Genomic DNA, 24,585 nt, shown 5'->3' on the forward strand with positions numbered 1-24,585 from the left:
TGTATTGGCGGTGGAATTGATAAGTCCACACCCGAGACAGCTTCCCTTAGAGCCTCGTCTCACACGCGGTGTTAGACCAGGTGATGATGATGACGTCTCACACTTGCGGTGTTAGACCAGATGATGTTGACGTCTCACACTTGCGGTGTTAGACCAGGTGATGATGACGTCTCACACTTGTGGTGTTAGACTAGATGATGATGACGTCTCACACTTGCGGTGTTAGACCAGGTGATGATGACGTCTCAGACTTGCGGTGTTAGAGCAGGTGATGATGACGTCTCACACTTGCGGTGTTAGACCAGACGATGATGACGTCACACACGCGGCGTTAGACCAGGTGATGATGACGTCTCACACTTGTGGTGTTAGACCAGGTGATGATGATGACGTCTCACACTTGCGGTGTGTTAGACCAGATGATGATGACGTCTCACACTTGCGGTGTTAGACCAGGCGATGATGATGACGTCTCACACTTGCGGTGTTAGACCAGATGATGATGATGACGTCTCACACTTCTGATGTTAGACCAGATGATGATGACGTCTCACACTTGCAGCGTTAGACCAGGTGATGATGATGACGTCTCACACTTGCGGTGTTAGACCAGGTGATGATGACGTCTCACACTTGCGGTGTTAGACCAGGTAATGATGACGTCTCACACACGCAGTGTTAGACCAGATGATGATGATGTCTCACACTTGCGGTGTTATACCAGGTGATGATGACGTCTCACACACGCAGTGTTAGACCAGGTGATGATGACGTCTCACACAGGCGGTGTTAGACCAGGTAATGATGACGTCTCACGCTTGCGGTATTAGACCAGATGATGATGATGACGTCTCACACTTGCGGTGTTAGACCAGGTGATGATGACGTCTCACACTTGCGGTGTTAGACCAGGTGATGATGACGTCACACACACGGTGTTAGACCATATGATGATGACGTCTCACACTTGCGGTGTTAGACCAGGTGATGATGACGTCTCACACTTGCGGTGTTAGACCAGATGATGATGACGTCTCACACTTGCGGTGTTAGACCAGATGATGATGACGTCTCACACTTGCGGTGTTAGACCAGGTGATGATGACGCCAAAAGGCGCAACATTTTGTCGCGTGATTGGGGCCAAATGTAGCTGATAGAGGCAAAATAAACATTGAAATTGGTTTAATTTGTTGATCAGGGAAGGCTCTAAGAAAAGCCGTCTCGGGTGTGGACCAATAAAATTCAAGGACAGTGCCAATATTATTATCAGAGTTGTCTCTTTTGTTTGCATTTTGACTGCTTGTGTTGTGGTTATTGCAAACATGATGCCTTGAATAAAGGTGTCAGTTTTTCTGCCAGTTAAAAGGGTAAAACCTATTACTATATCTTGTTACTGGCAAATGAGGTCTCATAATGAATTTGATCTTCTCCGATGGATGCTGCTTGATAGCGGAGAGTGAAGAAACGTGAGTGTGGCTGATGCTGTCTGACGTTACTTAGGAAATAACGAAGAGCAAAGAGAAGTGGTAGAGTTACCAATAAATTGATCAGAGTCTAATTTTATTTTGTCTCAATGTAATGGCAGGGAATATTGACAGAAATAATGTCATCAAACACTTCGCTGCATTTCACTGTAGCACTGCATTAATGGCAGTGAATGTTGCACAATACATTTATTTCACCCATGGCTAATGTGTAAGAGATTCTCGCAACATTTTTCATATTTGATATATTTTTGTTCAATAACATTGAAAATTGTAAAACGTTTCAAAATACAAAAAAAACTTTTACAATTTAATTTTTGTTATAACAAATTTAATAACATAAAATTCCGAGCAACAATTGTCCATCTTACCTTCCAGAGGTTTTTTTGGCACACCACCCACCCACTCAATCACTGACCCACCCACCCACTCACACAGGCACTCACCCACTCAGTCACTCACACAGTCACTCACCCACTCAGTCACTAACCCACCCACACAGTCACTCACCCACCCACTCACACAGTCACTCACCCACTCAGTCACTCACCCACCCACACAGTCACTCACCCACTCAGTCACTAATCCACCCACACAGTCACTCACCCACCCACTCAATCACTCACCCACCCACCCACTCACACAGTCACTCACCCACTCAGTCACTCACCCACCCACACAGTCACTCACCCACTCAGTCACTCACCCACACAGTCACTCACCCACTCAGTCACTCACCCACCCACCCACACAGTCACTCACCCACCCACCCAATTACACAGTCACTCACCCACTCAGTCACTCACCCACCCACTCACTCACACAGTCACTCACCCACTCAGTCACTCACCCACCCACCCACTCAATCACTCACCCACCCACCCACACAGTCACTAACCCACTCAGTCACTCACCCACCCACTCAGTCACTCACCCATCCACCCACCCACTCACACAGTCACTCACCCACTAATTCACCCACCCACTCAATCACTCACCCACCCACTCACTCACACAGTCACTCACCCACTCAATCACTCACCCACCCACACAGTCACTCACCCACCCACCCAATTACACAGTCACTCACCCACTCAGTCACTCACCCACCCACTCACTCACACAGTCACTCACTTACTCATCCACCCACCCACTCAATCACTCACCCACCCACCCACCCACACAGTCACTAACCCACTCAGTCACTCACCCACCCACTCAATCACTCACCCACCCACTCACACAGTCACTCACCCACCCACCCACTCAATCACTCACCCACCCACCCACTCAGTCACTAACCCACTCAGTCACTCACTCACCTACTCAGTCACTCACCCACCCACCCACTCACACAGTCACTCACCCACTAAATCACTCACCCACCCACACAGTCACTCACCCACTCAGTCACTCACCCACCCACTCAATTACTCACCCACCCACTCACACAGTCACTCAATCACCCACCTACCCACCCACTCAGTCACTCACCCACACCTCTGTCTAACCCCCCCCCCCCCCCCCACAGTTAACTGGCCGCGCACACCGCAGGGCCATCCCAGCACGGCAGGCACCACGGCTTGCTGCTGCCTCATCAGGGGCGGTGACGAGCTCTACGTCGCCCACGTGGGAGACTCGCGAGCCATCATCGCCCAGCGGCACCCCCGGGGAGGGGGCACCCCCGCAGACGGACCTCCCCCCCCTTCAACGCACCCCATCTATTCATTGGCCCCCCCTTCCTCACTGCGACCCATTTATTCAGCGGGCCCCCCTTCTTCCTTGCGCCCCATTTATTCAGCGGACCCCCCTTCGGACATGGGCCCCCCTTCTGTGAAGGCCCACCTAGCCTGGGACGGAACCCCACCTACGCATGGCCAAGTCGTGGCGGACTTCATAGCGGCCATCGGCCAAGCCGTGGCAACACCGCAACCACCGCCACTGTCACAACCACCACAACTACAACCACAACCACCACTGTCACAACCACCACAACCACCACCACCACTGTCACAACCACCACCACCACTGTCACAACCACCACCACCACTGTCACAACCACCACCACTGTCACAACTACCACCACCACGGCCACCACTGTCACAACCACCACCACCACTGTCACAACCATCACCACCACGGCCACCACCACTGTCACAACCACCACCACCACCACTGTCACAACCACCACCACTGTCACAACCACCACCACCACGGCCACCACCACTGTCACAACCACCACTGTCACAACCACCACCACCACTGTCACAACCACCACCACTGTCACAACCACCACCACGGCCACCACTGTCACAACCACCACCACCACCACTGTCACAATCACCACCACGGCCACCACCACTGTCACAACCACCACCACCACCACGGCCACCACCTCTGTCACAACCACCACCACCACTGTCACAACCACCACCACCACCACTGTCACAACCACCATCACCACCGCCACCACCACCACTGTCACAACCACCACCACCACCACTACAACCACCGCCACGGCCACCACTGTCACAACCACCACCACCACCATGGCCACCACTGTCACAACCACCACCGCCCCGGCAGGAGGTGGACAAGGAGGAGGTGGTGGACGAGGTGGAGGAGGAGGTGGACGAGGTGGTGGACGAGATGGAAGAGGAGGAGGTGGACAAGGAGGTGGTGGTGGACAAGGAGGTGGACAAGGTGGTGGAGGTGGACGAGGTGGTGGAGGAGGTGGACGAGGTGGTGGATGAGGAGGTGGACGAGGTGGAGGAGGAGGTGGTGGACGAGGTGGTGGACGAGGTGGTGCCGCTACTTGCCGTGGCGTTGACGCGCGACCACAAGCCGGAGGATCCAGTGGAGATGGAACGCATCGAGAGGCTGGGCGGGCGGTAAGACATTCGTGTGTATGTGTGTGTGTGCCTATGATACCATCAGTTTAATTCGTGGTTTCGTGGTAATTAATTGAAGGTGGAGGGGTTACCAGCCCCTCGCACCCGTCCAGAGCCCCCGTTTAGCCCCTGTGGTGGACACATATGCCATGAGGGGAGGAGCCAATCAAAATTGGATCTCCCCCCACAGCGCTGTCCATGACAGAGTTGCCCGTCCGGCACCGCGAGGAGGTAGGGGGTTGTTTTGCCATCAGCCAGTCATCTCAGTCAGTCGACCCGTGGCACCTGGGTCTGCCCCGTGACCTCCTGCCAGCGGGCGTTCGACACTTCACGTGGCCTCAGGGTGCACATAGCCTGGCACAAGCGTCGTGGTGACGTCACCGCCACTTAGTGGCGAATGGCGGTTGTTGATGATACCATCAGTAGGCCTGGGCTCTGGGTCGTTCTTTGTGCTTTTGGAGTACCTGACCCTCTGCTCACGATCATTAAGGACCTTCATGATGGTGAGCGGGCCCGGGTAAAACTACGTGGCTGGGAGTCAGAGCCATTCCCTGTACACCTTGGGGTGCGACAGGGATGTCCTCTGGCTCCCACATTATTTAACATCTATTTTGACCGCGTAGTTCGTGAAGCCTTCAATAGCTGTACCGGGGGAAACTCCATATGGTACAGATATAATGGGAGGCTGATCGATGCCCGGGTGCGGTCAAGGGATGGCTCCCTATTGCTCAACCACGTTATGTATGCTGATGATTTGGTAATAGCTGCTCATTCAGAGGAGGAATTGGAGACGCTGCTGCTGAGACTGGAGCGTGCCACTAAGAGGTGGGGCCTTACCATCAGCCCCACCAAAACTAAGCACCTGCCTGGGTATTTGTACCATCGGACACTCCACCCCCACAACTCCCAATCGGTGATGGGGCAGTTGTGGAGAGAGTGGAGAGTTTCCCATACCTGTGCAGTGTGCTTATGACTGGCTCCAGTTTAACAGCAGAGGTCTCACTCCGAATCAGTCGAGCGGCAATATCTTTTCATCGGTTGCGTAACGTTGTGTGGAAGCTACCTGGCCTGTCGCTCCACACTAAGCTTCAGGTCTTCTCGGCCACGGTAATTCCCTCCCTTCTCTACGCTTGCGAAACGTGGACCCCCCTAATGAAACATATTCGCCGGTTAGAAACATTTAGGCTGGCCTGCCTACGATCCATCCTGGGTTTAACCAGACTGGATTGTGTGAGGAGCTCACAAATCCTTGAAAGATCTGGGAAAGGTCCCATCGGTGAGCTCCTCCGGCGGGCAAGGCTGCGATGGCTGGGTCATGTAGCCCGCATGCCCAGCCAACGCATGCCGAAACAGCTTTTGTTCGGCCGGATTGAGGGGGCTAAGCGGGCGCGGCACGGGCTAGAGAAGAGATGGAGTGATGTGGTACAGGAGGACGTGGAGCTGAGTGGACTTGCCGATGACTGGTACCAGCGGTGTCAAGATCGGCCTCTGTGGAGGAGGCTCGTGAAGGATGCTACTGGGCAGTTGGAGGCAGTCGCCCTCCAACAACAACGGAGGGCGGAGGAGCGACGCTCAGAACAACGAGCGGAGCGCCGGGTGGCTAAAGCACAGCAGGTTGGCACAGTAGGGGGCACAGGTGGTGCATCAGCCAGTCATCTCAGTCAGTCGACCCGTGGCACCTGGGTCTGCCCCGTGACCTCCTGCCAGCGGGCGTTCGACACTTCACGTGGCCTCAGGGTGCACATAGCCTGGCACAAGCGTCGTGATGACGTCACCGCCACTTAGTGGCGAATGGCGGTTGTTGTTGTTGTGTGTATGTGGAGCCAGGAGATTGAATATCTACCCTCGGGGCTCCTCCAGAAACAACGAAAAACCACTACGGGTGGCCACGTGGAATGTTCGAACGCTCACTGCGGAGGAGAGGCTGCCACTCCTCTGTCGGGAGCTGGACCGGTACCGCCTGGATCTATGTGGCATTCAGGAGATCCGGTGGACCGGCTCTAGCTCCTGCCACCATGAGGGGTGGACAGTCCTATACTCGGGGCAGCAGACTGCCAAACAACAGGGTGTGGCTCTTCTTTTGAACAAAATAATGAAGGGGGCGTGGGAGCGTGGCGGTGAGGTGTGAGAAGCTGTAAGCCCCAGGCTACTTTGGGCTCGCCTTCCCATCAACCGGAGGCGAGGAATGGTGGTCGTGGTTACTTATGCCCCCACCGAAGATGAACATCCGTGGAGGGATGCAGGCAAAGCCGATGAGTCAGATGCCTTCTAGGACCTGTCACAGGTGCTGGCTAAAGTGGGCCCTCGGGATAGAGTCATGATGTTGGGTGACTTCAATGCCCGAGTTGGTCATGATACTGGCACCTGGTCTGGAGTGATTGGAGAGCATGGGCCAGATCAGCTCAATAACAACGGTAGGAGGCTACTAGATTTTTGTGCAGCCCATGGGCTTGTAATTTCCAACACGCTGTTCCGGCATCGGCGCATCCACACAACATCATGGATGCATGCCGGGTCCAAGCAAGAACATCTGCTGGACTACCTAGTGACGGACCAGCAGATGCGAGCCCATGTCCTTGACACCAGGACCTACCATGGAGCTGATCTGCCCTCTGACCATCGACTAGTCATCTGTAAGAAGCGCCTGCCATTCTTCCACTCCGGTGGTGGGTGTACACCCAGGACCCCATTCCAACCTAAAGTGGCCTGGTCTCAGTTATCTGATGAAAGTTGCAAGCGAGAATTTCATCATCGCTTGCGGCTGGGATTGGCATCATCCCCGACTCCTCCTGATGTCGAGGGTAAATGGGCAAGGTTTAGGACTGTGGCTCATGTAGCTGCAATGGCTGCTTTGGGTACGCGGTCCAGACCTCCCCAGAGACCCTGGCTGACAGAGGAGGTGTTCAGGATGGTTGAGAAAAAGCGACAGGCCCACTGTCATCGGCTACAGAATCCCACGTCAGAGAATGAGGAGGCTTACCGCAGCCTTCGCTAAGAAGTTCGGAGAGCCGTGAGGCGCTGCAAGGATGGGTGGTGGTCGCGGGTTGCTGAGGAGATGGAGTCTGCCTCAGTGGCCCGTGATCACAAATCTCTATTTAACTCCATCAAAAAAGTAACCTGCAGCGCCACACCTATTACCATCATTAGGGGAAAAAACGGTGATCCAATCTCCGACCCCCAGGAACAGGTTTACAGATTTGCTGAGCATTTCTGTGAGGTCTTGGGGGAGGGAAAATCCCTCAGCCAGGAAAACATCGTGGCACAAAGTGAGGATGACCCTGCTGAGGCTGCGGTGCCTCAAATATTGGAAGAAGTCACCCCCTGTGAGTGGCTGGCTGAGGTGCCATCTGTTGAGGAAGTACTGAAGGCGATCCGGAGTCTGAGACCAGGAAAGGCAGCGGGCAGAGATGATCTCCCAAGCGAAATGCTGAGGGAGGGTGGCGTTTGTGCACAGACTGCCCTATATGACATCATAACAACAGTCTGGACCACTGGACGGGTTCCGCAGGATTGGAAGGATGCCCTGGTGGTCCCCCTTTTTAAGAAGGGGGACCGCACAGACTGTAACAACTACAGGGGCATCTCACTCCTCAGTGTGCCGGGAAAGGTCCTGGCAAGGATTATTCAGTATCGCCTTGCCAGGCACGCTGAGGAGAGGCTTGCGGAGCCCCAATGTGGTTTCAGGAAAGGGCGGTCCTGCACAGATGCCATATTTTCTGTCCGTCTGCTACAGCAGAGGTGTAGGGAATTCCAACAAGACCTACATCTCTGCTTTATTGACCTGGTTAAGGCCTATGATACCATCAGTAGGCCTGGGCTCTGGGTCGTTCTTCGTGCTTTTGGAGTACCTGACCCTCTGCTCACGATCATTAAGGACCTTCATGATGGTGAGCGGGCCCGGGTAAAACTACGTGGCCGGGAGTCAGAGCCATTCCCTGTACACCTTGGGGTGCGACAGGGATGTCCTCTGGCTCCCACATTATTTAACATCTATTTTGACCACGTAGTTCGTGAAGCCTTCAATAGCTGTACCGGGGGAATCTCCATATGGTACAGATATAATGGGAGGCTAATCGATGCCCGGGTGCGGTCAAGGGATGGCTCCCTATTGCTCAACCACGTTATGTATGCTGATGACTTGGTAATAGCTGCTCAGTCAGAGGAGGAGTTGGAGACGCTGCTGCTGAGACTGGAGCGTGCCACTAAGAGGTGGGGCCTTACCATCAGCCCCACCAAAACTAAGCACCTGCCTGGGTATTTTGTACCATCGGACACTCCACCTCCACAACTCCCAATCGGTGATGGGGCAGTTGTGGAGAGAGTGGAGAGTTTCCCATACCTGGGCAGTGTGCTTATGACTGGCTCCAGTTTAACAGCAGAGGTCTCACTCCGAATCAGTCGAGCGGCAATATCTTTTCATCGGTTGCGTAACGCTGTGTGGAAGCTACCTGGTCTGTCGCACCGCACTAAGCTTCAGGTCTTCTCGGCCACGGTCATTCCCTCCCTTCTCTACGCTTGCGAAACGTGGACCCCCCTAATGGAACATCTTCGCCGGTTAGAAACATTTAGGCTGGCCTGCCTACGATCCATCCTGGGTTTAACCAGACTGGATTGTGTGAGGAGCTCACAAATCCTTGAAAGATCTGGGCAGGGTCCCATCGGTGAGCTCCTCCGGCAGGCAAGGCTGCGATGGCTGGGTCATGTAGCCCGCATACCCAGCCACCGCATGCCGAAACAGCTTTTGTTTGGCCGGATTGAGGGGGCTAAGCGGGCGCGGCACGGGCTAGAGAAGAGATGGAGTGATGTGGTACAGGAGGACGTGGAGCTGAGTGGACTTGCCGATGACTGGTACCAGCGGTGTCAAGATCGGCCTCTGTGGAGGAGGCTCGTGAAGGATGCTACTGGGCAGTTGGAGGCAGTCGCCCTCCAACAACAACGGAGGGCGGAGGAGCGACGCTCACAACAGCGAGCGGAGCGCCGGGTGGCTAAAGCACAGCAGGTTGGCACAGTAGGGGGCACAGGTGGTGCATCAGCCAGTCATCTCAGTCAGTCGACCCGTGGCACCTGGGTCTGCCCCGTGACCTCCTGCCAGCGGGCGTTCGACACTTCACGTGGCCTCAGGGTGCACATAGCCTGGCACAAGCGTCGTGGTGACGTCACTGCCACTTAGTGGCGAATAGCGGTTGTTGTTGTTGTTGTTGTGTATGGGTGTATGGGGAGGAGTAGTTTAGTGGTTAGCGCGCTGTGCTACGAACCTGATGACCCGGGTTCGATTCCCGCTCACAGCCAACACCAGTCACAATTATCTGAACCGGTCCAGGGCCTCCCCTAGGTCAACTAAGCCTCAAATGAATACCTGGTACGGTGTGTAAACATCGCCACTAGGGAAACAAAGGCGGCCGGGCGTGGTGCTGGGCACCCACCCCCTCGTGTACCGTTCCGGCCTCCGTAGGTGCTGCTCGCTAACGGCACTTGCCCCTACAGTCTGTTACAGGCTACACGGGGGATCTTTGTCTTTGTGTGTGCTCGCTAACAGCACTTGCCCCTACAGTCTGTTACAGGCTACACGGGGGATCTTTGTCTTTGTGTGTGCTCGCTAACAGCACTTGCCCGTACAGTCTGTTAAGGCTACACGGGGGGATCTTTGTCTTTGTGTGTCTGCCCACCAGGGTGATGAGGAAGCCAGGGGGGCCTTGCCGTGTGGCCTGGAGGAGGCCCCTTGTGGCTCGCTGCGGCCCTGGGCAGCAAAGCTCAGCCACGGAGGACATCCCCTTCCTGGCCGTGTCACGCTCCCTCGGTACACACACACACACCTACACACACACCTACACACACACCTATACACACCTACACACATACACCTACACAAAGATCAAAGACAAAGATCCCCCATATAGCCTTAACAGACTGTAGGGGCAAGTGCTGTTAGCGAGCACCTATGAAGGCCGGAACGGTACACGAGGGGGTGGGTGGCCAGCACCACGCCCGACCGCCTTTGTCTCCCTAGTGGCAATGTTTACACACCGCACCAGGTACTCATTTGAGGCTGAGTCGACCTAGGGGAGGCCCGGGACCGGTTCAGATAATCGTCACTGGTGTTGGCCGTGAGCGGGAATCGAACCCGGGTCGCCAGGTTCATAGTGCAGCGCGCTAACCGCTACACTATCACTCCCCACCTACACACACACCTACACACACACACACACACCTACACACACACACACCTACACACACCTACACACACACACACCTACACACACACACCTACACACACACACACACACACCTACACACACACACAGCTACACACACACCTACACACACACCTACACAACAACAACAACAACCGCCATTCGCCACTAAGTGGCGGTGACGTCACCACGACGCTTGTGCCAGGCTATGTGCACCCTGACGCCACGTGAAGTGTCGAACGCCCGCTGGCAGGAGGTCACGGGGCAGACCCAGGTGCCACGGGTCGACTGACTGAGATGACTGGCTGATGCACCACCTGTGCCCCCTACTGTGCCAACCTGCTGTGCTTTAGCCACCCGGCGCTCCGCTCGTTGTTCTGAGCGTCGCTCCTCCGCCCTCCATTGTTGTTGGAGGGCGACTACCTCCAACTGCCCAGTAGCATCCTTCACGAGCCTCCTCCACAGAGGCCGATCTTGACACCGCTGGTACCAGTCATCGGCAAGTCCACTCAGCTCCACCTCCTCCTGTACCACATCACTCCATCTCTTCTCTAGCCCGTGCCGCGCTCGTTTAGCCCCCTCAATCCGGCCGAACAAAAGCTGTTTCGGCATGCGGTGGCTGGGCATGCGGGCTACATGACCCAGCCATCGCAGCCTTGCCCGCCGGAGGAGCTCACCGATGGTGCCTTGCCCAGATCTTTCAAGGATTTGTGAGCTCCTCACACAATCCAGCCTGGTTAAACCCAGGATGGATCGTAGGCAGGCCAGCCTAAATGTTTCACACCAGCGAAGATGTTCCATTAGGGGGGTCCACGTTTCGCAAGCGTAGAGAAGGGAGGGAATGACCGTGGCTGAGAAGACTTGACGCTTAGTGCGGAGCGACAGACTAGGTAGCTTCCACACAGCGTTACGCAACCGATGAAAAGATATTGCCGCTCGACTGATTCGGAGTGAGACCTCTGCTGTTAAACTGGAGCCGGTCATAAGCACACTGCCCAGGTATGGGAAACTCTCCACTCTCTCCACAACTGCCCCATCACCGATTGGGAGTTGTGGGGGTGGAGTGTCCGCTGGTACAAAATACCCAGGCAGGTGCTTAGTTTTGGTGGGGCTGATGGTAAAGCCCCACCTCTTAGTGGCACGCTCCAGTCTCAGCAGCAGCGTCTCCAACTCCTCCTCTGAATGAGCAGCTATTACCAAATCATCAGCATACATGACGTGGTTGAGCAATAAGGAGCCATCCCTTGACCGCACCCGGGCATCGATCAGCCTACCATTATATATGTACCATATGGAGATTCCCCCGGTACAGCTATTGAAGGCTTCACGAACTACATGGTCAAAATAGATGTTAAATCATGTGGGAGCCAGAGGACATCCCTGTCGCACCCCAAGGTGTACAGGGAATGGCTCTGACTCCCGGCCACGTAGTTTTACCCGGGCCCGCTCACCATCATGAAGGTCCTTAATGATCATGAGCAGAGGGTCAGGTACTCCAAAAGCATGAAGAACAACCCAGAGCCCAGGTCTACTGATGGTATCATAGGCCTTGACCAGGTCAAGAAAGCAGATATGTAGGTCTTTTTGGAATTCCCTACACCTCTGCTGTAGCAGACGGACAGAAAATATGGCATCTTTGCAGGACCGCCCTTTCCTGAAACCGCATTGGGGCTCCGCAAGCCTCTCCTCAGCGTGCCTGGCAAGGCGATGTTGAATAATCCTTGCCAGGACCTTTCCCGGCACACTGAGGAGTGAGATGCCCCTGTAGTTGTTACAGTCTGTGCGGTCCCACTTCTTAAAAAGGGGGACCACCAGGGCATCCTTCCAATCCTGCGGAACCCGTCCAGTGGTCCAGACTGTTGTTATGATGTCATATAGGGCAGTCTGTGCACAAACGCCGCCCTCCCTCAGCATTTCGCTTGGGAGATCATCTCTGCCCGCTGCCTTTCCTGGTCTCAGACTCCGGATCGCCTTCAGTACTTCCTCAACAGATGGCACCTTAGCCAGCCACTCACAGGGGGTGACTTCTTCCAATATTTGAGGCACCGCAGCCTCAGCAGGGTCATCCTCACTTTGTGCCGCGATGTTTTCCCGATTGAGGGATTTTCCCTCCCCCAGGACCTCACAGAAATGCTCAGCAAATCTGCAAACCTGTTCCTGGGGGTCGAAGATTGGGTCACCGTTTTTTCCCCTAATGATGGTAATAGGTGTGGCGCTGCAGATTACTTTTTTGATGGAGTTAAATAGAGATTTGTGATCACGGGCCACTGAGGCAGACTCCATCTCCTCAGCAACCCGCGACCACCACCCATCCTTGCAGCACCTCATGGCTCTCCGAAGTGGGCCTGTCGTTTTTTCTCAACCATCCTGAACACCTCCTCTGTCAGCCAGGGTCTCTGGGGAGGTCTGGACCGTGTACCCAAAGCAGCCATTGCAGCTGCATGAGTCACAGTCCTAAACCTCGCCCATTTACCCTCGACATCAGGAGGAGTCAGGGACGATGCCAATCCCAGCCGCAAGCAATGATGAAATTCTCGCTTGCAACTTTCATCAGATAACTGAGACCAGGCCACTTTAGGTTGGAATGGGTCCTGGGTGTACACCCACCACCGGAGTTGAAGAATAGCAGGCACATCTTGCAGATGACTAGTCGGATGGTCAGAAGGCAGATCAGCTCCACGGTAGGTCCTGGTGTCAAGGACATGGGCTCGCATCCGCTGGTCCGTCACTATCTAGTCCAGCAGATGTTCTTGCTTGGACCCGGCATGCATCCATGATGTTGTGTGGATGCGCCGATGCCGGAACAGCGTGTTGGTAATTACTAGCCCATGGGCTGCACAAAAATCTAGCAGCCTTCTACCGTTGTTATTGAGCTGATCTGGCCCATGCCCTCCAATCACTCCAGACCAGGTGCCAGTATCATGACCAACTCGGGCATTGAAGTCACCCAACATGATGACTCTATCCCGAGGGGCCACTTTAGCCAGCACCTGTAACAGGAGGTCATAGAAGTCATCTGACTCATCGGCTTTGCCTGCATCCCTCCACGGATGTTCATCTTCGGTGGGGGCATAAGTAACCACGACCACCATTCCTCGCCTCCAGTTGATGGGAAGGCGAGCCCAAAGTAGCCTGGGACTTACAGCTTCCCACACCTCACCGCCATGTTCCCACGCCCCTTTATTCTTTTGTTCAAAAGAAGAGCCACACCCTGTTGTTTGGCAGTCTGCTGCCCCGAGTAGAGGACTGTCCACCCCTCATAGTGGCAGGAGCCAGAGCCGGTCCACCGGACCTCCTGAATGCCACATAGATCCAGGCGGTACCGGTCCAGCTCCCGACAGAGGAGTGGCAGCCTCTCCTCCGCAGTGAGTGTTCGAACATTCCACGTGGCCACCCGTAGTGGTTTTTCGTTGTTTCTGGAGGAGCCCCGAGGGTAGATATTCAATCTCCTGGCTCCGCCAATTGGGGTTTGGCCAGGAGACGTCATAGACGCCTGGCCTCCCGGGGCCTCCGGCACAAGCTTATTAGTTATATATTCTTAATTCGTGGTTTAGTGGTAATTAATTGAAGGTGGAGGGGTTACCAGCCCCTCGCATCCATCCAGAGCCCCCGTTTAGCCCCTGTGTGTGTATGTAGAGGAGCCAATCAAAATTGGACCTCCCCCCACAGCACTGTCCACGACAGAGTTGCCCGTCCGGCACACACACCTACACACACACCTACACACACCTACACACACACCTATACACACACCTACACACACCTACACACACCTACACACACACCTACACACACACCTACACACACCTACACACACACCTACACACACACACCTACACACACACACTTACACACACACACACCTACACACACACCTACACACACCTACACACACACCTACACACACACACACCTATACACACCCGTGGCACCTCCTGGCGACCTCCTGCCAGCGGGCATTCGACACTTCATCTGGCGTTAAAAGTGCACGTAGCCTGGCACAGGCGCCCTGGTTATGTCATCGCCACCTAATGGCGAATGGCAGTTGTTGTGAAACGTGTGTTCATGTATATGTGTGTGTACGCATAGGTGTATTTACGTGTGTGTTTACGAGTGTGTGTACGTGTGTGTACGTGTGTGTGTGTACGTGTGTGTGTGTACGTGTGTGTGTACGTGTGTGTACGTGTGTGTGTACGTGTGTGTGTACGTGTGTGCGTGTGTGTGTACGTGTGTGCGTGTGTACGTGTGTGTGTACGTGTGTCCGTGTGTGTACGTGTCCATGTGTGTGTGTACGTGTGTGTGTGTGTACGTGTGTGTACGTGTGTGTGTGTACGTGTGTAAGTGTGTGTGTTCGTGTGTGTACGTGTGTGTGTGTACGTTTGTGTGTACGTGTATGTGTGTGCGTACGTGTGTACGTGTGTGTGTGTACGTGTGTGTGTGTACGTGTGTGTGTGTACGTGTGTGTGTGTGTACGTGTGTGTGTACGTGTGTGTGTGTACGTGTGTGTGTACGTGTGTGTGTGTACGTGTGTGTGTGTACGTGTGTGTGTGTACGTGTGTACGTGTGTGAGTGTGTACGTGTGTGTGTGTACGTGTGTGTGTGTACGTGTGCACGTGTGCGTGTGTGTACGTGTGTGTGTGTACGTGTGTGTGAGTGTGTACGTGTGTGAGTATGTACGTGTGTGAGTGTGTGTGTGTACGTGTGTACGTGTGTGTGTACGTGTGTGTGTGTGTTCGTGTGTGTGTGTACGTGTGTGTGTGTGGTACGTGTGTGTGTGTACGTATGTGTGTGTACGTGTGTGTGTACGTGTGTGTGTACGTGTGTGTACGTGTGTGTGTGTGTGTTGGCGATATCCCACAGGGGACCTCTGGAGCTACGACTTTGCGAGCGCCCAGTTTGTGGTCTCCCCCGAGCCGGACGTCAGCGCCTACAGGCTGGACCCAGGGCACCACCGCTACCTGGTGCTGGCCACCGACGGAGTCTGGGATGTCCTCACGCCCACAGAGGCCGTGGCGCTCTGTCATCGTGCGGACGCACAGCAGCAGCAGCGAGCACGGGCACGTCTACATACACACACACACGTCTACATACACACAAACGTCTACATACACACACACACGTCTACATACACTCACACACGTCTACATACACGCACACACGTCTACATACACACACACACGTCTACATACACACACACACACACGTCTACATACACACACACACATATACACACACGTATACACACACACACACGTCTACATACACGCACACACGTCTACATATACACACACGTCTACATACACACACACATCTACATACACACACACACACGTCTACATACACACACACACGTCTACATACACACACACACGTCTACATACACACAAACGTCTACATACACACACACACACGTCTACATACACACACACACATCTACATACACACACACACGTCTACATACACACACACACGTCTACATACACACACACACGTCTACATACACACACACGTCTACATACACACACGTCTACATGCACACACACACACGTCTACATACACACACACGTCTACATACACACACACACACGTCTACACACACACACACGCCTACATACACACACACACGTCTACATACACACACACACACGTCTACATACACACACACTATACACTTACACACGTCTACATACACACACACACGTTTACACACACACACACGTCTACATACACACACACACTATATATACACACACACACACACGTCTACATACACACACACGTCTACATACACACGTCTACACACACACACGTCTACATACACACACACGCGTCTACATACGCACACACGTCTACATACACACACGTCTACATACACACACACGTCTACATACACACACACGTCTACATACACACACACACGTCTACACACACACACGTCTACATACACACACACGTCTACATACACACGTCTACACACACACACGTCTACATACACACACACGTCTACACACACACACTATACATACACACACACACGTCTACATACACGCACACACGTCTACATACACACACACATCTACATACACACACACACGTCTACATACACTCACACACGTCTAAATACACGCACACACGTCTACATACACACACACACGTCTACATACACACACACACGTCTACATACACACACATATACACACACGTCTACATACACACACACACGTCTACATACACACACAAGTCTACATACACACACACGTCTACATGCACACACACACGTCTACATACACACACACGTCTACATACACACACACACACGTCTACACACACACACGCCTACATACACACACACACGTCTACATACACACACACACGTCTACATACACACACACTATACACTTACACACGTCTACATACACACACACACGTCTACATACACACACACGTCTACACACACACACTATACATACACACACACACACGTCTACATACACGCACACACGTCTACATACACACACACATCTACATACACACACACACGTCTACATACACACACACACGTCTACATACACACACACACGTCTACATCCACACACACACATCTACACACACACGTCTACATACACACACACACACGTCTACATACACACACACGTCTACATACACACGTCTACACACACACACGTCTGCATACACACACACACGTCTACACACACACACTATACATACACACACACACGTCTACATACACGCACATACGTCTACATACACACACACATCTACATACACACACACGTCTACATACACACACACACGTCTACATACACACACACACGTCTACATCCACACACACACATCTACACACACACACGTCTACATGCACTTACACGTCTCATCCTGCAGGCCAGCGGTGGTGGTGGTGCCGGTGGTGGTGGTGGTGATGTCGGTGGTGGTGCCGGTGGTTGTGCTGGTGGTGGTGCCGGTGGTTGTGCCGGTGGTTGTGCTGCTGGTGGTGCCGGTGGTTGTGCTGCTGGTGGTGCCGGTTGTTGTGCCGGTGGTGCCAGCAGCAGCAGCAGCGGTGTAGACCTGACGCTGGCGCAGGCGCTGGTGGCGGAGGCGCTGTCCCGCTGGCACCGGCTCGGCACCAAGGCCGACAACGTGAGCGCCGTGGTGGCGCGGCTGTGCCCGTCGGTGGCGTCGCCGGCGCCCCGGCTCGGTGCCGACGGCGCCGCCGGCGCCGTGCTCGTTGCCGGCGGAGGAGGAATGGTCGCTGGTGGTGGTGGTGGTGGCGCCGTCCGTGCGTCAGCCCTGGCCAGGAGTGGAACCGAGGTTCTACGAGGGCCGGGCACCGAGGAGCTACCCAGCAACAACAGCAGCAGCAGCAACAACAACAGCAACAGCAGCAGCGGCAACAGCAGCAGTGGGAAGTTCACTCCACTGCTGGCTGACCTGGTGAGGGCACCGTCACGATGCGTGGTGTGTGTGTGTACATGTGTATGTGTATGTGTGTATGTGTGTGCGTGTGTACGTGTGTTTGTGTGTATGTGTATTTGTGTGCGTGTGTATGTGTGTTTGTGTGTATGTGTGCGTGTTTGTGTGTGTGTACGTGTGTACGTGTGCGTGTGTGTGCGTGTGTTTGTGCGTGTGTGTACGTGTGTTTGTGTGTATGTGTGTACGTGTGTGTGTGTTTGTGTGTATGTGTGCGTGTTTGTGTGTGTACGTGTGTGTGTATATGTGTTTATGTGTGTTTGTGTGTATGTGTGCGTGTTTGTGTGTGTACGTGTGTGTGTGTGTATATGTGTTTGTGTGTGTATGTGTTTGTGTGTATGTGTGTTTGTGTGTATGTGTGTGTGTTTGTGTGTACGTGTGTGTGTGTGTGGATGTGTACGTGTGTGTGTACGTGTGTTTGTGTGTAAGTGTGCGTGTGTTTGTCTGTCCAGCGAAACGATCCCCTACCTCATTGGTGTCGGACGGTAATGCTGTGACTCTGTGTGTGGTGAGTCTATGGGTCTTTGTGTGTGGTGAGTCTATGGGTCTCTGTGTGAGTGAGTCTATGGGTCTCTGTGTGTGGTGAGTCTATGGGTCTCTGTGTGTGGTGAGTCTATGGGTCTCTGTGTGTTGTGAGTCTATGGGTCTCTGTGTGTGGTGAGTCTCTGGGTCTCTGTGTGTGGTGAGTCTATGGGTCTCTGTGTGTGATGAGTCTATGGGTCTCTGTGTGTGGTGAGTCTATGGGTCTCTGTGTGTGGTGAGTCTATGGGTCTCTGTGTGAGTGAGTCTATGGGTCTCTGTGTGTGGTGAGTCTATGGGTCTCTGTGTGTGGTGAGTCTATGGGTCTCTGTGTGTGGTGAGTCTATGAGTCTCTGTGTGTGGTGAGTCTATGGGTCTCTGTGTGTGGTGAGTCTATGGGTCTCTGTGTGTGGTGAGTCTGTGGGTCTCTGTGTGTGGTGAGTCTATGGGTCTCTGTGTGTGGTGAGTCTATGGGTCTCTGTGTGTGGTGAGTCTATGGGTCTCTGTGTGTGATGAGTCTGTGGGTCTCTGTGTGGTGAGTCTATGGGTCTCTGTGTGTGGTGAGTCTATGGGTCTCTGTGTGTGGTGAGTCTATGAGTCTCTGTGTGTGGTGAGTCTATGGGTCTCTGTGTGTGGTGAGTCTATGGGTCTCTGTGTGTGGTGAGTCTATGGGTCTCTGTGTGTGGTGAGTCTATGAGTCTCTGTGTGTGGTGAGTCTATGGGTCTCTGTGTGTGGTGAGTCTATGGGTCTCTGTGTGTGGTGAGTCTATGAGTCTCTGTGTGTGGTGAGTCTATGGGTCTCTGTGTGTGGTGAGTCTATGGGTCTCTGTGTGTGGTGAGTCTATGGGTCTCTGTGTGTGATGAGTCTGTGGGTCTCTGTGTGTGGTGAGTCTATGGGTCTCTGTGTGTGGTGAGTCTATGGGTCTCTGTGTGTGGTGAGTCTATGGGTCTCTGTGTGTGGTGAGTCTATGAGTCTCTGTGTGTGGTGAGTCTATGGGTCTCTGTGTGTGGTGAGTCTATGGGTCTCTGTGTGTGGTGAGTCTATGGGTCTCTGTGTGTGATGAGTCTGTGGGTCTCTGTGTGTGGTGAGTCTATGGGTCTCTGTGTGTGGTGAGTCTATGGGTCTCTGTGTGTGGTGAGTCTATGGGTCTCTGTGTGGTGAGTCTATGGGTCTCTGTGTGTGGTGAGTCTATGGGTCTCTGTGTGTGGTGAGTCTATGGGTCTCTGTGTGGTGAGTCTGTGGGTCTCTGTGTGTGGTGAGTCTATGGGTCTCTGTGTGTGGTGAGTCTGTGGGTCTCTGTGTGGTGAGTCTATGGGTCTCTGTGTGTGGTGAGTCTATGAGTCTCTGTGTGTGGTGAGTCTATGGGTCTCTGTGTGTGGTGAGTCTATGAGTCTCTGTGTGTGGTGAGTCTATGGGTCTCTGTGTGTGGTGAGTCTATGGGTCTCTGTGTGTGGTGAGTCTATGGGTCTCTGTGTAGTGAGTCTGTGGGTCTCTGTGTGTGGTGAGTCTATGGGTCTCTGTGTGTGGTGAGTCTATGGGTCTCTGTGTGTGGTGAGTCTATGGGTCTCTGTGTGTGGTGAGTCTGTGGGTCTCTGTGTATGGTGAGTCTATGGGTCTTTGTGTGTGGTGAGTCTATGGGTCTCTGTGTGTTGTGAGTCTATGGGTCTCTGTGTGTGGTGAGTCTATGGGTCTCTATGTGGTGAGTCTATGGGTCTCTGTGTGTGGTGAGTCTATGGGTCTCTGTGTGTGGTGAGTCTATGGGTCTCTGTGTGGTGAGTCTATGGGTCTCTATGTGTGGTGAGTCTATGGGTCTCTGTGTGTGGTGAGTCTATGGGTCTCTGTGTGTGGTGAGTCTGTGGGTCTCTGTGTGTGGTGAGTTTATGGGTCTCTGTGTGTGGTGAGTCTATGGGTCTCTGTATGTGGTGAGTCTATGGGTCTCTGTGTGTGGTGAGTATATGGGTCTCTATGTGTGGTGAGTCTATGGGTCTCTGTGTGTGGTGAGTTTATGGGTCTCTGTGTGATGAGTCTATGGGTCTCTGTGTGTGGTGAGTCTATGGGTCTCTGTGTGTGGTGAGTCTATGGGTCTCTGTGTGTGGTGAGTCTATGGGTCTCGGTGTGTGGTGAGTCTATGGGTCTCTATGTGTGGTGAGTCTTTGGGTCTCTGTGTGTGGGTAACTCCCCACCCCCTCCCTTTCCAGGGCTGCAGCCAGGAGGAGATTCCCAGCAAGCGCAGCCGCAGGAGCGGTCCTCACGAGGGCACCGCCTCAGACTAGCACCTCAGACTAGCGCCTCAGACTAGCGCCTCAGACTAGCGCCTCAGACTGGTGCCTCAGACTAGCACCTCAGACTGGCGCCTCAGACTAGCGCCTCGGACTAGCGCCTCAGACTAGTGCCTCAGACTAGTGCCTCAGACTAGCGCCTCAGACTGGTGCCTCAGACTAGCACCTCAGACTAGCGCCTCAGACTAGCGCCTCAGACTTGCGCCTCAGACTAGCACCTCAGACTAGCGCCTCAGACTAGCGGGGACCCTGGTAGAGGGACCCCGGTAGATGGACCCTGGTACCCTGGTAGAGGGACCCTGGTAGAGGGACCCTAGTAGTGGGACCCTGGTAGAGGGACCCTGGTAGAGGGACCCTGGTAGTGGGACCCCGGTAGAGGGACCCCGGTAGAGGGACCCCGGTAGAGGGACCCTGGTAGGGGGACCCTGGTAGAGGCCTGGTAGTGGGACCCTGGTAGTGGGACCCTGGTAGTGGGACCCTGGTAGTAGGACCCTGGTAGAGGGACTCCGGTAGAGGGACCCTGGTAGTGGGACCCCGGTAGAGGGACCCCGGTAGAGGGACCCTGGTAGAGGGACCATGGTAGAGGGACCCTGGTAGAGGGACCCTGGTAGAGGGACCCTGGTAGTGGGACCCTGGTAGAGGGACCCCGGTAGAGGGACCCCGGTAGAGGGACCCTGGTAGAGGGACCCTGGTAGAGGGTCCCTGGTAGAGGGACCCTGGTAGAGGGACCTTGGTAGTGGGACCCTGGTAGAGGGACCCTGGTAGAGGGACCCTGGTAGAGGGACCCCGGTAGAGGGACCCTGGTAGAGGGACCCTGGTAGAGGGACCCTGGTAGAGGGACCCTGGTAGAGGGACCCCGGTAGAGGGACCCTGGTAGAGGGACCCTGGTAGTGGGACCCTGGTAGGGGGACCCTGGTAGAGGGACCCTGGTAGAGGGACCCTGGTAGAGGGACCCCAGTAGAAGGACCCCGGTAGAGGGACCCCGGTAGAGGGACCCTGGTAGAGGGATCCTGGTAGAGGCCTGGTAGTGGGACCCTGGTAGTGGGACCCTGGTAGAGGGACCCTGGTAGAGGGACCCTGGTAGAGGGACCCTGGTAGAGGGACCCTGGTAGAGGGACCCTGGTAGTGGGACCCTGGTAGAGGGACCCTGGTAGAGGGACCCTGGTAGAGGGACCCTGGTAGAGGGACCCTGGTAGAGGGACCCTGGTAGTGGGACCCTGGTAGAGGGACCCTGGTAGAGGGACCCTGGTAGAGGGACCCTGGTAGTGGGACCCTGGTAGAGGGACCCTGGTAGAGGGACCCTGGTAGAGGGACCTCGGTAGAGGGACCCTGGTAGAGGGACCCTGGTAGAGGGACCCTGGTAGTGGGACCCCAGTAGAGGGACCCTGGTAGAGGGACCCTGGTAGTGGGACCCCAGTAGAGGGACCCCGGTAGAGGGACCCCGGTAGAGGGACCCTGGTAGAGGGATCCTGGTAGTGGGACCCTGGTAGAGGGACCCTGGTAGAGGGACCCTGGTAGAGGGACCCCGGTAGAGGGACCCTGGTAGAGGGACCCTGGTAGTGGGACCCTGGTAGAGGGACCCTGGTAGAGGGACCCTGGTAGAGGGACCCTGGTAGAGGGACCCCGGTAGAGGGACCCTGGTAGTGGGACCCCAGTAGAGGGACCCCGGTAGTGGGACCCCGGTAGAGGGACCCTGGTAGAGGGACCCTGGTAGAGGGACCCTGGTAGGGGGACCCCGGTAGAGGGACCCTGGTAGAGGGACCCTGGTAGAGGGACCCTGGTAGAGGGTCCCCGGTAGAGGGACCCTGGTAGTGGGACCCTGGTAGAGTGACCCTGGTAGAGGGACCCTGGTAGGGGGACCCCAGTAGAGGGACCCTGGTAGTGGGTCCCCCTCGTCCGCGTGCCACTCTCGTCACGTCCCGGTCGTTGGCGGCGATGGCGACGACGTCGCGAGTGAAGGTTTTGTTTTTGGCGTGAGGGAGAGCTGCCCAGGTCCTGGGGGGCTGTCCCCCCTCCTCCTCCCCCCCCAATCCTCCCCCCCCCCCGGTTGCCGTAGCCCCCCACGAAACTCTTTAGTCGGACGTGGCGGCGGTGTGGACGACGACGGTGGCGAAGGTGGCGAAGGTGGCGAAATTGGCGAAGGTGGCGAAGGTGATTCACGCGAACACGTAGGAGGGCGATGATGGGTGGTGGCGGCGTCTCTCTCCAGGGCGATGTCTCGTCTCTCTCTGGGCGTACGATCCGCATGGCTAGCGCATCGATGTTAGGGGTTTGATCGCTGTGTGTGTCTGTGTGTGTGTCTGTGTCTGTGTGTGTGTCTGTGTGTGTCTGTGTGTGTGTCTGTGTGTGTGTGTGTGTCTGTGTGTGTGTCTGTGTGTGTCTGTGTGTGTGTGTGTCTGTGTGTGTGCGTCTGTGTGTGTGTCTGTGTGTGTGTGTGTCTGTGTGTGTGTCTGTGTGTGTGTCTGCGCGTACACTTATTTGTTAATTGTTTTAAATAAGTATTAAATAGTTGTTGACGATTTTGCTGCGTTTGAAATTGTTCATTTGTTTGGGCTGCCAGAATTGAGGCCCATTTTGCTTAGTCGTAACGTGTGTAAGTTAGACCTTACGTATCGCTTGATTGATGAATGATCGCGAGCGTTATCGGTTCTAGTTAACGTAAGCTCTGCAGTGATTCTCACAGTGCTAAGATATTCGTATTGTCCCTCTCAGTCACGGCGGGGCTGTTTAGTGCTTATCATAGACGTGATAAGTCGGGCAATACAAATGATAGCCAGGATAAGATTCAGACTTTAAATCCTAGTCTGGATAGGTAATATAATGAATTTCGTAGATAGAATGAGTATGGTAATACAAATGATAGCTGAAACATGTGTTAAGGGGCCGTCCATAAATGACGTAACCCAGCTGGGGGGGTGGGGGAGAGGTCAGACATTTGTGACGATGTGTGAGGAGGTGGGGGGGGTGTTTGAGAAATGTGACGTCACGTCAAAATGCGCAACTTTAAATAAACACGTCCTGCTGAATTAAAGAGTAAACAGACTTCTTAATAAACGTTTCCTGATGACAGTGAACACACACCCAGCATGCACGTGCCTTGACACTCACTACAGTCAGGACACAGCAAGAACATTTATTTGATGAAGTGGGAGAGAGATGCTGTGGTAAGAGGTTATACAGTTTTGATTTAAAGCTTTCATGACTGCAGTAATTCATATTCTTAGTTTTTTCGGTAAAGTCACGTTGAAGAGAAACAACAAAATAATAAAATATATATAAAACAATAAAAAATTCTCACGACGTTTCGACCATAACTCAAACGGTCATCTTCAGGTGTGTTGGTTTGCATAAACACCTGAAGATGACCGTTTGAGTTATGGTCGAAACGTCGTGAGAATTTTTTATTGTTATATATATTTTATTATTTTGTTGTTTCTCTTCAACGTGACTTTACCGAAAAAACTAAGAATGTAGGTTATACAGTGTCGGTAAGAGAGGGGGGTAGGGGGAGGGGAGCGTCCACGCAATTCTTGCTGTGGTTTTCCCAATGATGATGATGGACGCTTGTGTTACAATCGAAACGTCATTTATTTTATTTGATTACCTACGTGACTTTACCGAAAGAACCAAAGAGCATGTTTCCTCTTTGCGATAAGATATCATTAAACCTGGGTACAATGTATATGTGTGTGTGTGTGCACCCTAGTGGAGATAATGCATACTAGAATTTA

General features: G+C 53.9%; 1 protein-coding gene across 1 annotated transcript in view; it reads left to right on the forward strand.

The window, feature by feature from the left end:
- Positions 1 to 21,612, forward strand: part of LOC142909424 (uncharacterized) — a 31,771-nt gene extending 10,159 nt beyond the window's left edge. Inside the window, exons 4-8 of the mRNA XM_076059738.1 lie at positions 3,017 to 4,376; positions 10,046 to 10,173; positions 15,428 to 15,624; positions 17,471 to 18,019; positions 20,774 to 21,612. Coding sequence (XP_075915853.1) covers positions 3,017 to 4,376; positions 10,046 to 10,173; positions 15,428 to 15,624; positions 17,471 to 18,019; positions 20,774 to 20,848 — 2,309 coding nt within the window. The 3' untranslated portion in view covers positions 20,849 to 21,612. The remainder of the gene's footprint in view (positions 1 to 3,016; positions 4,377 to 10,045; positions 10,174 to 15,427; positions 15,625 to 17,470; positions 18,020 to 20,773) is intronic.
- The last annotated feature ends 2,973 nt before the right edge of the window (positions 21,613 to 24,585 follow it).

This window comes from Petromyzon marinus, unplaced genomic scaffold, assembly GCF_048934315.1.
Source record: "Petromyzon marinus isolate PM22_M1 ecotype Great Lakes invasive population unplaced genomic scaffold, UKy_Petmar_22M1.pri1.0 PM_G_Scaffold_122, whole genome shotgun sequence".
In the NCBI taxonomy this organism is placed as follows: domain Eukaryota; kingdom Metazoa; phylum Chordata; class Hyperoartia; order Petromyzontiformes; family Petromyzontidae; genus Petromyzon; species Petromyzon marinus.